We start from the raw sequence: 14,581 nt of genomic DNA, 5'->3' as shown, positions 1-14,581 counted from the left end.
TTTTTCTCTAAAACTATTCCCAATTTCGAAATAGTGTTAAAAGTAAATTTTATCTTCGTTTAACGTATAAAATTAATAAAGTATTTTAAAGGATAAGGATTAATACCATTATGGAAAAATATCCCTCACAATAAAAAATATATTGAAATTATTATTTTTAGACAGAAAAATTATCACTACACGTTATTCTTAAAAGATACGAATATGCTCTCGCGGACTTTTTTGTAGATCTTATTAAGAGAAACAATACTCCAGTACATTTTTTTCATGTAGTACTTACCATTAGAGCAGCGCATGCGCGAAAGTGTCTCAACGGGTAGGACTTTATACACATTTATCGTATTTATGTTAATTTACATAAGAATGTACAAATAATAAACTATATATAAACCTTCTACGAAAAACACTCGACTTAATGGTGAAGACTGCATCAAAATCCGTTGGGTGGTTTAGAAGAAGAGTTAGAAACAACAGACAGACACGAAAAGCGACTTTGTTTTATAAGATATAGGATAGGATATGTATTTTATTCTGTTTCTTTTTGTTGTTATAGCGGCAACAAAAAAACAAATGTGGAAAAATACAACTGTGAAAAACTGAAAATTTCAAATGTTTCAATCATGTTCATGAGATACAGCCTGGTGACAGATGGACAGACAAACAGACGGTCGGACAGCGGAGTCTTAATAATAGGGTCCCATTTTATCCTTTGGATAGGGAACGCTAAAAAGCAACTTTAAAGTAAAAAATTCACAATTTATCTTCACATAGTGTCAATTAGTTGGCACTTAAGCTAAGGAGTTAGGTGTTTTAAAATATCACTTTGTTTTTGTCATTTTGACAAGTTTCGCTTCGCAAATTAGGTTACATAGAATTTATAAGGTTGTACCAGTATAATTATAATACATACGAGTCGTTCTCTTTTAGTTTCACGCTTTATCCCGCACATAGCAAGCTAGGCAGAGGGAACCTGGGAACATTGTGGTAAGACATTCCATTCCCATTCCCATAATAAAACTAAGTTGTGTTGCCCAGAACGGAGTTATGAAAATATTTTAAATATATACAATATACATATATTCTTTCGAGTTAGAATCGACCCGACAACCATCACGCTTAGAAACCCACGCTATTACCACGACACAATAGCCTAAATTAAATTTTCCACCCCATGAGATTTTAGGGGGGGAGGGTTAATTTGTGTCTCAAATTCACAATACCTCACAACTCACAACCAATTGTAGATCAAACGTCGGGAACAATCGTCGTCGTTGCGGAATATTAATAATTTCTAAGCAAAGGTATTCTGTTCAGCCTATTGTTTAGAAATGGCACCTTCATGGCTTATCTAGAGTAATGTATGTATGTGTATTCTGTTTTTGTTGTATACTGGTTTTGATTATAATTTGACTATCACATTCGTTAGTTGAGAATTAATGTCCTCTTATTTATTACAGTTACAATTAATTGAATATAGAATTGAATTAAATTCAATTTATTCAGAAGAAAATAATTATTTTATGTTAATATTTTTGATACTAAAGTTTTTTCAAAAAGTTTGAGTTTTTTCTTAAGACCATGTCTAAATGCTATATCTCTAGGATTAATTCTGGGAATTTTTCCCCACTTTCCGCCAATTTCTAGAGGCATCGTGTTCAGTGCTGGAACTTAACGCCGCACTTTTCCCCGGTACTAGAATCTAGCTTCACGCTCCACAACCAGTCAGGTTTACAGTCGCACGCATGTACCGCCACGACTGTCCTCAAATAAATTAATAACTCTAACAAATACTGTAAACTTAATAAACAAAGTTACACATAATAATTCCAGTACTAAACTTAGTACTATCTGTTTCCAAATCACTAATGATCAAAGCGCTTAACCTAATGCGGGCTGATGGCTAACGATACTCTGCTTTAGACAATACCCACATTGGTAAGCCACTAAATGCAAATGTTGTAAAGTGTTTGTTTATCATTAAATGAAAAGAGAGAGAGAGAGAAAGAGGGAGAAGACGCCGACGTGGCTTTTCCTGATAGGTTCGATTCTCACTCGAGGAAAATAAACACGGCGTTGAGATCTAGCACTCAAAATGCATTGCCTCAGAATTTCAGGAGTAGGAAAGGGAAGTGTATCGATGCAAATGGTATGTATTACTAGGTTCCCAGGTTTCCTCTGTCTACCCTGATATGTACGGGATACAGCGTAAAGCTCGTTGTTTCAATTATCGTCGAATTTACAGTATTTTTTTTACCTCACTACACTTCGATAACCTTGATAAAACGAAAACACATAAAACACTTACCTAGGAAGAATATAAGTAATGTAATAAACGTATTTTCTTCAACCAGAAATTAAGATAAAAACAGTTAAATAATTCATGGGAACACTCACGAAAGCCATATTTCAGTTTTGACGTGATCGGGCACGGCGTAATGAAAAATAATATACGCCAAAGGGCGTCTGGTGGGCGGGAAAAATGACAGCTGTCGAATGCGGATTAAATATGGCGGGCCGAGGCGCGACTGTGCGCTCGGATGCGTGTTTGTTTTTTTTTTAGGTTGTTTGTGTTCTTTTTTTTTCTCTATTAGTCAGTTTTGATTTGAATGCCCTTTATTGTTGTGTTTTTATAAAAAAGATGTTTATTTTGTTTTATTTATTGTCAAATTTCGATTATTTTATTATTGCCCTTTTTTATTCAATTCTTTTAAAATATTTTAAAGACAATTGACATATCATGTAGGATGAATGCAGTGTAAGTTTTAGACATAACGCCTTTAAACTAGAAAATAACTATATAAGTCCTTATATAAAGACTCGTTACAACCGTACTTATACAATTAATAGTAGAGTAAGAATTATATTTTCTTTCTTTTATCATATTTCAAAGTTAATCTAATAATTTCTTGTCAACAGGGGAATGGCGCGGTGAAAGAAGAATGTTAGACATTACGAGAGACAAACCTGTTAAAGTGTGTGTGCGGGTAGTCGTACCTGTGAGGGATCATCCAAAAGTAAGTATGAATATTTCTTTATATATTGCACTGTTAAATAACATTGTCATATTCTTTCATTAATCTTATAATAGATTTTTTTCTTATATTATACTAGCGGACGCGCGCAGCTTCACTTGCGTAATTAGGGGTGAATTCTAATAAACCACGAAACATGTGTTCAATTAAATATTTTTAAGAGTCTAAATTTGAAATTTTATAAAAATCGGTGGCGATTTAAAGATTTTTCCATACAAACTTTTAACCCCTTATTTGCACCCTTAGGGGATGAATTCTAGAAAATCATGAAACACATGTTCAATTAAATATTTTTAGGAGTCTAAACATGTTTCTACCATCAGCGGTTACGGCTGTGCGCGCGTCTTACCTCAGTCAGTGAGGACAAGTCCTTTTATATATATAGATTATTTTTATATATTTAAATATAAAATTTCCAATTAATTTGTGGTGGCGGTGAATTCTCGTGAACGCAGTAATCACAGCAACTACAGATTTGGAAAAAGTTGTGAAAAAATATTTTTACATAGGAAAGTCCATTTATCGAGGAGGACTGTAGGCTATATTCACGTTATATGTTCACGTTAATCGTCTAGAAGTTACCCAGTGTAGCTCAGGCACTTAAAATGAGTCATATGTGATACCTATTCAATTCTTAGTTATTTCCATTGACAACACTGGCTAAGTCGTGTGTAAAATATTTTTTTTTAAAAAGCAAAATACAACCTCATGGTAATATTGGATTATTGAATCTATGGTAACTAAGTTATCGGTTATTTTTGAGGCAAAATATTGCTTCTGTTATAACAATGAAGGTACTTACTTGAGCGTCCTTATAAAAAACTAGGAAACTTTCCTCAAGGATATTAATTAAAGATGATCGTTTGACGAAAGATTTTGCCATCGAACAAAGCCTTTATCTTTTTATTTTTATTCATTATAAATGAAAAGTCTATGGACTTTATTTTTTAATTAATTAAAATTAAATTAAAGTTTTATAACTATATAATATTATAATTATAATATATATTTTTTTAACTAACTAGTTTTACTACATTTGTAATTTATAGGCTGAGCAGAGAGACAAACTTTCCTTTGTCTATTTTATATGTAGAATTCAGGTGCTAAAGTGACTTAAATGCGATTTTCACTATTGTATTATAGTGATCTTCGGATTCTGTAAAATTATAATTAATTACAATTCCAATTATAATAGACGTGTGTTTCAAGCGGGCGAAGCCGCGATCATGTCACTAGTTGAATAATAATTATCTTAACTTAGGAATTATTATATAAAATTAGATTTTTGAAAATACCATATATTTACATTTATGCCAAATAATAATAAAAAGAAACAAATCCACCAACATTTAACATCCTACCATCTCAAATTGTCTTAACACAAGGTTCCCAGGTTCCCCCTGCCTATCCTACGACATCCCAATTTCACTTAAAACTAATAGCAACAGAATATCGAAAAATTTCGTACTAGCCTAAAACTTTGTAATAGTTTACCGTTTACATGACAGGTCAATCTTGTGACCAAAAATGAAGGATAGTTCTCGAAATCGGTTACATGTGTAGAACTTTATTTCTTTGTAGCTTCACGTTTTATCCTACAGTAGGGTAGGCAAAAGAAATTACAGTCAAGACACTACTTTTACGAAAAAGGATATATAACACGTAATATAATATCTAACAGTAATAAAAACATTACGTTAAAAAGAACCGACTTCGAGAATTATAAATAATAAAATAACTAAATAAATATTTAAAAAAGTAAAAAAGCGAAGTTGAGTTTCGCCCCTCAACATGCAACGCCTCTATAATTCGGCGGAAAGTGGAGAACGGAAGTGTGTTAATGGAAACGAAATGTCTTAACACTAGCTTTCCTGGTTTCCCCTGCAAGTGTACCTATAATGATCAGTTGGGGGACTGTCCACTTAGATAGCTTACAAAATAGCTCGTACAAAAGAGAAAATGTGTGTGCAGTGTCGTATCCCGTGGAAATTGGCGAAAAGAAATTAATTCCCCAAATAGGAATCGAACTCACAACCATGGCGATTACAAACAATATCCTACTGCTTGACAAATATAATACCTAAAATATATTATTGTATTACGATCTCATTTATTTCACACTTCTAAGGTAAATTACTTGAGTTTGTTGAAAAATTATCTGCCACCGGACCCTCAGTAATAGGATATTTGGTGTTGGTGTCGCAATTTTCTTTTACGAGGTTATCAAGAATTATTATTTAAAGTGTTTTTTTGTCTGTTGGTTAGTAACAAGAAATTAAATGTCTGTGTAATATTTGTATACATTATATTTGCGAATATTATTATATTATTTACGAATGTTATTTTTATTATTTACGAATGTGGGTTCGATCCCCATTCGAGAAATATTTATCTAAATTTATATTTCCATTTAGCATACATTTTTCTACTAGAGTGGAGTGACAAAAATAATTTATTCCCATGAGTTGTGGATCGTACCCATAACTTTAATTGTTAATATTATTTTCTTCATAATTCAGTTCCCCAAATGGGAACGGAACCTACAACCTTTGTATTCACACGCTCGGACGACCTCTGTTCCAATTCCTCACGACGAACTCATAACTATATCCTTAATAAAATGGGACAGTCGAATAAACTAGATTGATTTCAAATTTCAGTCTCGTCTGCCCTATTTCACCTTTATTCTTCGATAAATTGACTATTCTTGGAAATATATATTATATACTATTATTTTATATAAGAAGGTTTCAAATTGGCTTATTATAAGCCAATTTTTTTTTTAGTATCACGCTGCATCCCGCATATCACGCTATATCCCGCATGTTTTTTTTTCCGGGCGCTGGTAGCAAGACCTTCTATATGCGGGATTCAACGTGAAGCTTAAGAAAACATTACTATCGAGGGGTAATACAAACCGCGGTGTTCGGTTCTGTTAACTAACATGTTTTCTTACTTCCTCTTGGTTGGCAGCCGTTTGCTAGACAATGATAGATTGATGCGTGAAACTAAAAAAAGGCTAAAGAAAATATTTATTTAATACATTTCATTGCTTATATTTATTTTAAACAAAAATATAATTTACAAAGGAGATAGCGAGGTGAAGCGCGGCGTTGTGTTCCGCCACTCAACACGCAACGCCTCCAGAATTCGACGGAAAGTGGGTAAAGGATGTATCTTAATAGGATCGGTGTATATAAGTAACACTAGGTGCCCAGGTTTCCTCTGCCTACGTGCCAGAAAAAAAAATTATAACTAACATTATATAACTAAGACGAAATAACTATACTTCCTTTATTTCTTTACATTCATATCTATAGGTAATCAGCTGATCCAAAGTGGCTAGAGGAAACTAATAGAGTACTTTTGTCGAACCTTTCTTCGGTATCACGCACTTAGCGTGGTCCAAGTGTTAAGTGAAATTAGTTCGGAAAAATATTGTACCCTATTATTAATAGAAATGATCATTGACTTACCTAAAGAATAGGGTTGTAAACCTACTAACAAATAATAAGATACAATCATTTTATATTTTTTTAATAAATAATAAAAATATCCTATTTATAGCCTAATAAATTATGAAAATCAAATTATCATTATTATCACTACACTTAATTAGACAAAGTATAGCGTTTTCTTCTGCATTCTTAAGCAAAATATCTATAAAATTAACAGAAAGCGGAGAACGTACTATCTTGACACTATGTGTTCTTATTATTCTCTATTTAGATTAAAAGACGGAAATGCCGCCGTTGAGCATTGGAACTGCACCTAGACTGTAAATGGAATGTTAATGAGTCGATCCCCTTTCAGAGAAATGATTAATCGATTAGGATTTATTTTTATTCCGCGCTCAAGTTATTAGACGAAAGGCGGAGAACGGAGCATCTTAGCACTTTCCCTCCCCTCTGCTTACCTTGCTTTGTGAGAAAAAGCGTGAACCTGTAAAAAAAAATTATAATAAATCGCTAATATTCCATACATTACACCAGGCACCACTCCATCGTGCTCCACAATGTGTACCTTGGTCTTCAGTTCAGAAGCACATTATATTGAGACGTGCTTAGAACATAACTCCGATTCGACGTCTATACTCTACCTATACCTAATATAGTTGGAAAGTGCAACTGGAATTGACACTATGCTGGTAGAGGGAGTAGGGGCACGAAGCTAGTTTGGCACATTGTTGTTGGACGTGCCGCGACTCTGATGAGATACGAGTATGGCTTAAGATTCTTCGTGGAGTTTGGTAAATAACTTTTGACAGAGATATTCTCTATTTTTGTTAAAATGTTTTGTTAAAAAAAATTCAGTATTTTTTTTTTCTTTGACACTAGTAGTAAATTAGCCTCGGTCGAGTGATTTATTTGAATTTTACTTTAGGGATACATGTCCAGAACACAATGTCTGTATGTTGACAAAAGTGGGCGAAATATTTTTTTTACCATGAATGTAAGATTTTGGTCCTTGAAAAGCTAAGGTTTTATTTTAATGATAAAATTACCAATTTAAATTTAGTTTTTAATCCAAAACTAACAAACAAATAAAAACCGTTCAAGTGCGAGTTGGACTCACCTACCGAGGGTTCGGTACCAGCTTTAGAATTGTAGATCACTGAGAATTACAATTTATAAAAGTTGATAAACTCAAATTTGCACATTTGGTATATGCACTCATTTTGTAGGAGTCTAATATTAAGACACTCTGTTCCCCACTTTCCGTCCAATTTCCGAGACATTGCGTATATTAAGTGGCGGATCCCAATACTGTTATTTTCTTAGTACTAGAAAAAAGAAAAATTATATAAGTATTTAAATGCACACCTTAAAATCACTTTATTTTATTTGGATAGTGCCCAAGACTTTTGTTTACGGAACGAAAAGTTGTGCTTGGAGCCAGCGACTATCCAGATTATATTGGTTCAGGTGTTGTCTAAAATATACACACGGTGAGAAATCCAAATGCATTCTAAACGAAGTAAGTTTATTTTGCGGTATATAGTACATTTGAATAAGATAGTTCAATTCTAATATATTTATATTTTTGGTTTCTTGTTATATCCCGCAATATAGCAGGTAGAGGGAACCTAAAAGGACAAGACATATCGTTCACTTTCTGCCCAGTTTTCGAGACATTGCGTTTTGAGTGGCGGAAATAAACGGCGCCCTTTGTCTTCTTAACAGAGGAAATGAAAACAATTTATTCTCCCGTGTGGAACATACGACCGTGTTTGTAGTTTATTTATTTATATATCGAATATTTATTTATTTTCTCAGCTTTTTCTTGCCAATTAATAGGCAGAGAGAATCTAGTGTTGAGACACTCCCCCGCTTTCGATCCAAAGAAATTATGCATTGAGTTGAATAATTTATCATTCCTCAAGTAGGAATTGAACCCACACCAGTCGCGCTTACAGAGCCACCTTCCTACAGAGCCACCATACCGATCTCCATATTCAAATAGAATTTTCTCCTCGCTCATATATTTTGCATTTAGTGCTCCGCACAGTATTATATTTGCAGACTGCAAGACTTACAACATTCCTAGCGAGAATTGCTTTATTATGTAAAAGAAAAGATGTGTGTGCTCATACATTATATAGATGTATGAAAGCATAGTTTAACTTGCATTTTCATTTATAATATGTTGAGTTGAATTATAAATGATTAGACCCGTTTTGATGAAATTTTCTCTATTTCAATGTTTTTAATAAATTATTTCTTAACCATTTTAAATAGCTTATTTTTTATATTCATTTAGCTACACGTTGTACCTGCGTATATCGGGATAGGCAGAGGGAATCTCAATTTCCAAGATATTGTGTGTTGAATGGCATAACTCAACGCTGGGCTTTGCCTTGTTACTAGATGAAAAAAAAAGAATCTAACCCAAAATCGTCACGTTGACATTCTTTCTCGACAAAGTCGAATATTGACAACTGAAAAATTGAAAAAAAATAATTGCCAAGGAAAAATTACAAAAAGCGCTTTATTTATAAAAGTCTTCCAACGGGATTGAACAAAACTAACACCTTTTGCATAAAATATACCTACGTATATTTAGTTACATTTACAATCTCTTTGTTACGTAACTTGGATGTTAAACAACTCTACGGAACGGAACGGAACGGAGCAAAGTAGTCGAACATTCCCGCGGGATATCAAATTGAAATGAGTCGAGTCAATGAATCGAAGCAATATTTAGAGCAGCTATGGAGATCCCGCGGGATGGAAGCCATGAACACGTGGAACTACAAGAAAATCGTTTTAACGCTTGTATAATAATATTAGATATTGTAGTTATCGACTAATGTATTTATTTATAATTTATATACTGTGGGTATTATACCTTTACAATTAGTTTCTTATGAACTAAGTATGTAAATTTGTAAATTATGTAATACATTTATGAATAAGCAACAAGGCCAACGAGCGCAACGGCACAGTTTGTGATTGTAGACTCGATTCCCACTCGAAAGAATGAATTATTTTTTATCCTTTAATCGCTAGTGACAAGGCAAAGCGAAGCATCTACCATAATACATACCGGATCCAGAATTGGAAAATCGAATTGTTTTTGGTGTTCCTTCATTTTATTGTTCAGCTAAGCTATGTAAATTTACGAAAAAATGCATCGATATGATGATTATATAACTTGCAAGATAACTACATTAAACTCTCCCGTTACTGAGTGACTGACAAACAATGCACAACCGAGCCTGCTCGGTGTAGAACGCTGAAATATGGCTACTAATACAAATTACATTGCAATGCGTGTTGAGTGGTGGAACTCAACACCGCGCTTTGTCTCGAAACCAGATCTTAAAAATGAAATTATTAATTTAAATAAATAGTTCAATTGCTCGAGACGGGATCGAACCCACAACCCGTCGTGTTTACAGTCACATTCTTACGACTACTACTTATGACTGGCCTCTACAAAAATGCAGTTTCTTATCACAGCGACAGGTGACGAAGGAAATCTCTTCGCCCTCATACATTTTGTAATTCACTGGCTTAAAGTCGAAGTCGAGTCTAGAATAAATACCTTCAACCACGCGACCGTACCGGCCTTTATTTACGATTGCACAAAACTATGCAAATACTCGAACTGCACATTGCACATTTGTTACTAGAGAACTGAATTGTATCCATTTTTAGGCTATATTTATTTTTATGTTGACCTGCAAATCCTACATATAGCAGAGTCAGCTAACCTAGCGACTTAGCACTTAATGAGAGTGAAAGAACTCAATGGCGCGATTTATTTTAACTGTGTGGATAATCGAAAATAATTAATTCTCCAGAGTTGATCAAATTCACACAATTCCCGTTGCCTACATTGCTATGTGCAGAATACAGCGTAAAGCTAAAATGTATGAAGGCTTAGGATAATACCATTAGAAAAATTGTCATTGTAGTACCACAACTAAGTTGATCCAGTCAAAATCCACTTTCTAAACCTATTGAAATTCATGTGATGTCTCGTGTGCAGGCGACCTTAATCGTAAATCAATATTTGGTGAAAACACACGGTCACTCTTTTAAATTTGAAGGTAAAAACTATTTTTTTTGCTTTTATACTTCACTGGATCATCATCATCATCAACAACCATCTTTTGTCTACTGCTGGACATAGGCCTTCCCCAATTCTCGCCATCACACTCGATCCTCAGCTCTTCGGACCCACCCGCTTCCCGCCAACCTCTTAATGTCGTCGGCCCATCTGGACACTCGCCTCTTAATTTAGTGTCATTTTTTTATTTTGTTAAGCTTTCACCGTATATAGTTTAATACCAAAATAGCACTTTCTGCTCCGAGAAATATTGTGGTGGAATTCAACAGCGCGCTTTGTCTTCTTAATGGAGCATGGAATTGAAAATAATTCTATTCCCTGAATTAAAATCGAACTAATAGCATAGTGTGCCACCTCGCAACTATGGCTTGGTTTTGTTAATGTATAAAAAAATAATTTTAACAGATTCTCAGCTTCTCTTTCATCTATTTATTATTGAAAGAAAATATTATAAGGATATCTTTCTAATCTAATAATAATAAAATAATCAGTTTTATTTACCTTAAAAATGATAATAAAACGCTACCAAATTTCCACTCGTGTGTTTTCCATAAAATGTATTATATCAGTAAAAAACGTCAATTGTTAAGAATGGGCCAACTGAGAGCCAATCCGTTATGTCTTCAGCTTTAAGAAATGACGATAATAAGCTTTTGAGTTAGTGATTCATAAGAGTTTTATGATTATTTTTTTTTTATATAAACAGTGTTGTATACATAGGGCGTCATGGCGCAGCGGCTTAGCGGCTGGCTATATATGGGACGGTGGTAAGTTCGATTTCTTCCCAGGAAAATGAGCTATTTTTATTTCCTCGCTCTGGTGAGAAGGCATAGCGTGGCGTTAAGTTTATCACGAAGATATATCACGTAGCTAAAAAAAAAGTACTTATCTCTTAGTAGGGAATAAATTTAACTACATTCGATTAAGCAAGTAAAAGCTTATTTTTTATTATATTTCCTAGATTTTATTTTGTTGCCAATGCTTCTTTAACAATTCTGAAACACTAAAGTTATATAAAGATTCAGTATTTTTTTAAATTTTACTGTTAGAAAAACTATTGAATTATATCAAACGCCAATAAAATTTCCTCTTCTTTTTAAAAAAAATACAGGATACATAAAAGTTAACCGAAAAATATCTGACAAAAAAATATATTATCAATTTCCATTAAATTTAGCTAATGATATATTTTGTTTTTTTTTATTAATATTATTTTTTTTTATCTATATTTATTAATTACTTATTCATGTTGTTTTAATAAAGTATGGCATAAATTAATAAATACTGGGTATTCCCCAAAAATAGCTAATTAAGTGAAAATAAAATATGATCATAACAAATGTTCTAAACAAATTCGAATCCACTACATAAAGCTCCAAAATCCCCAATATTTCCCCAATTCCACAAAGAATATTTTCTCTTTAAAATATGAAATAGGGGTTATTATATTCAAAGGGAAGGCTTAATGAAACAAAGCAAGCATTACATTCACCCCACTTGCTCCAGCAAACGAGCAGAGAAGGTCGTCATTTTGGATTTAATAATTTACTGGATTTCAATGAATATAATTCAACGATTTTAAAATTTTTTTGCATATTTTTATTGGTATCAAGAGTACTGTTTACCTACTTAGAAAAGCAGCACAAAAACATGAGTTTTAGTTTCGTTCTCCACTTTTTTCTCCGTTTTTTGAAAAATTGCGTATTGAGTGGTGGGAAATAAAGCTGCGCTTTATCTATCAGTTGAAAAATAATAAATTAATTTTTAACAAAAACAAAAACCGACTTCTAACAACGAACTAAAAAGTGACAAATAATTTTACAAAGATTTTATAATTTTTTTATAATTTGCTCGAGTGGATATTGAACCCATAACTGTCACTTTTACAGTCAGATAATGTACCGCTGCGCGACGACAGCCTTATATACCAAGACAGTAATTGGGTCCGTAAATGGCGACAACCACGACAACGACTCCCGCCTATTCTTCTAATCGCTTACAGTATTAAATCAGCTTCACCCTGTATCCCACACACAGCAGGGAAGTGAGAGGGAACCTAGTATTACGACACTCCGTTCTCCACTTTCCGCCGAATGCTTGAAGCGTTGCCTTTTGAGTGGCGGCACTCAACGCCGTGCTTTACACAGTTCAGTATTATTAATGGACTAATCAAGGAAGCATAAAGGTAGCCAGTAGAGAATTGACTCACTATATATAACAAAAATGTTAGTTATAGATAATTTAGCTATAATTATGTTAAATATGATTTACTTTAACGTAACAAAATAAGATTCGTCGGACGTTCGTCAATTAAAATGTACCGAAGATGTTTGAAGGAAGTTTGGTGTTAAATTTCAAAACCCAATTACATTTTAATAAAATCCCACAGGAGAATAACTGAAGAGAACCCTTCGTAATTTAATACTAAGTCGATATATAATATTTTTTTACTATCAGACATTGAAAACAGCAGCAAACTATAGTAATAAAATCAATAAAATTTCAAGTAATACAATAATTTATCTTAGACTAAAACATTTTACAAATTAATATATTTTTAACTCGCTTTACGTTACTAACGCCACTAAGTTACTATTTAAAATTGTTTATACTTGTAACTTTTCGAGCATACTAGTCGTCGCCCATAACTTTTTGTTTGTACGGGCTTTTGGACATAAAATGAAAAAATCCATTTCTTCCCGTTTCTCTACATTCCTTTTTATTTACAAATTCATTCTCCAGTCCAGTAGTTTCGCTTGTACGTTCTCTGTCAGCGACTTCGCAACGGAAGTCTAATATATATTTATTATTTTTTACTAACAATATTAAAATTATTATTTCTTTCTGTTTATTTTACTGCGCTTTGAAGTAAATAACTTTCTGAGTAATTTATAAAATCATTTTCCTCTTTTAGGATTCAATATATCCTAGCTCTGTGATTTTTAAAGATTCTAAAAACAAAAATACAGCGTACATCGCAATACAAACATAAATATGTATAGGGCAACAAAACAAAATACCGGGTGCTCGCTCTCTGGTGCATTTCAGTCGTAGTTAAAATATAGGATACAAGATATATACAAAGAAAATAGAATAGGGGCATAGCGTATGCCTGTAAGCACGACGGTTGTGGGTTCGATTCCAAATCAGAAATGAATTATATGATTTTTTTATTTCCTCGCCCTTGTAATAAGACAAAACGCGGCGCTGAGTTCCGCCACTCAATACACAATGTCTCGGAAATTCTCTGTCTTAGTTTCCTAAATTTCTTGATATCCCTTAGTCCCTTTCATACCTTATTTAATTGATACTGACGGAAGTACAGAAAACCATAAAATGTATTTTTTTTTCTTGAATTATTTTATAGTTGAATTAAATACTAAAGAACGTAAAAAATGTTAAGGGAAGCTTGCCAAAATACAATAATAATTAAGACTGCTCTTAAATCTGTTCAACACACAAACAGATGAACAGACAAAAAAATTAAAAATCTATGACATTGGTATCGTTCATGTATTGAGTATATTTATATATTTTTTACACGTATTGAATATAGTTGTATTATCTTTTGTTTCAGTTTAACTTTGTGGGCAAATTACTAGGACCAAAAGGCAATTCACTGAAAAGACTACAAGAAGATACCATGTGCAAAATGGCGGTCTTAGGACGAGGATCCATGAAGGATCGTCAGAAGGTATAACAATATTTAAAATTATTATTAGGATAAATAATAAAAAAATCTGATAAGATAAAACGCTGCGTTAAGCACCGCTCAATGCACAATCTTTTTGATTTCGAGCAGTTAGCAAAGTAACTTCTCTATATCGTCGTATCACAAGGTTGTGTCCCACGCGTGGGAATACATCAGACTAAAATAAAGTTATATATTTTCTAATCTAATTTATTAGCAATCAAGCAACTCAATCTTGTTTTGACTATAATTACCCACGGCTGTGGGTTCGATTCCCACTCGC

The 14,581-nt window shown here is 33.1% G+C and overlaps 1 protein-coding gene across 7 annotated transcripts in view; it reads left to right on the top strand.

Moving 5' to 3' along the window:
* The window catches only part of LOC146533570 (KH domain-containing, RNA-binding, signal transduction-associated protein 2-like), a 153,814-nt gene that overhangs the window by 117,641 nt on the left and 21,592 nt on the right, over positions 1–14,581 (top strand). For all 7 annotated transcript variants that reach the window (XR_014878540.1, XM_085194193.1, XM_085194198.1 and 4 more), the window contains 2 exons: positions 2,917–3,014; positions 14,185–14,301. Coding sequence is in view for 6 of the 7 variants with exons in the window: in XM_085194193.1 (XP_085050319.1) it covers positions 2,917–3,014; positions 14,185–14,301 (215 nt within the window). In the remaining variant the exon portion in view is untranslated. The remainder of the gene's footprint in view (positions 1–2,916; positions 3,015–14,184; positions 14,302–14,581) is intronic.

Source organism: Heliconius melpomene, chromosome 12 (assembly GCF_056956725.1).
Source record: "Heliconius melpomene rosina isolate 202511_hmr_F chromosome 12, ASM5695672v1, whole genome shotgun sequence".
Lineage (NCBI taxonomy): Eukaryota > Metazoa > Arthropoda > Insecta > Lepidoptera > Nymphalidae > Heliconius > Heliconius melpomene.
Note: the sequence above shows the minus strand (reverse complement) of the source record. Positions and strands in the feature narration are given on the sequence as shown.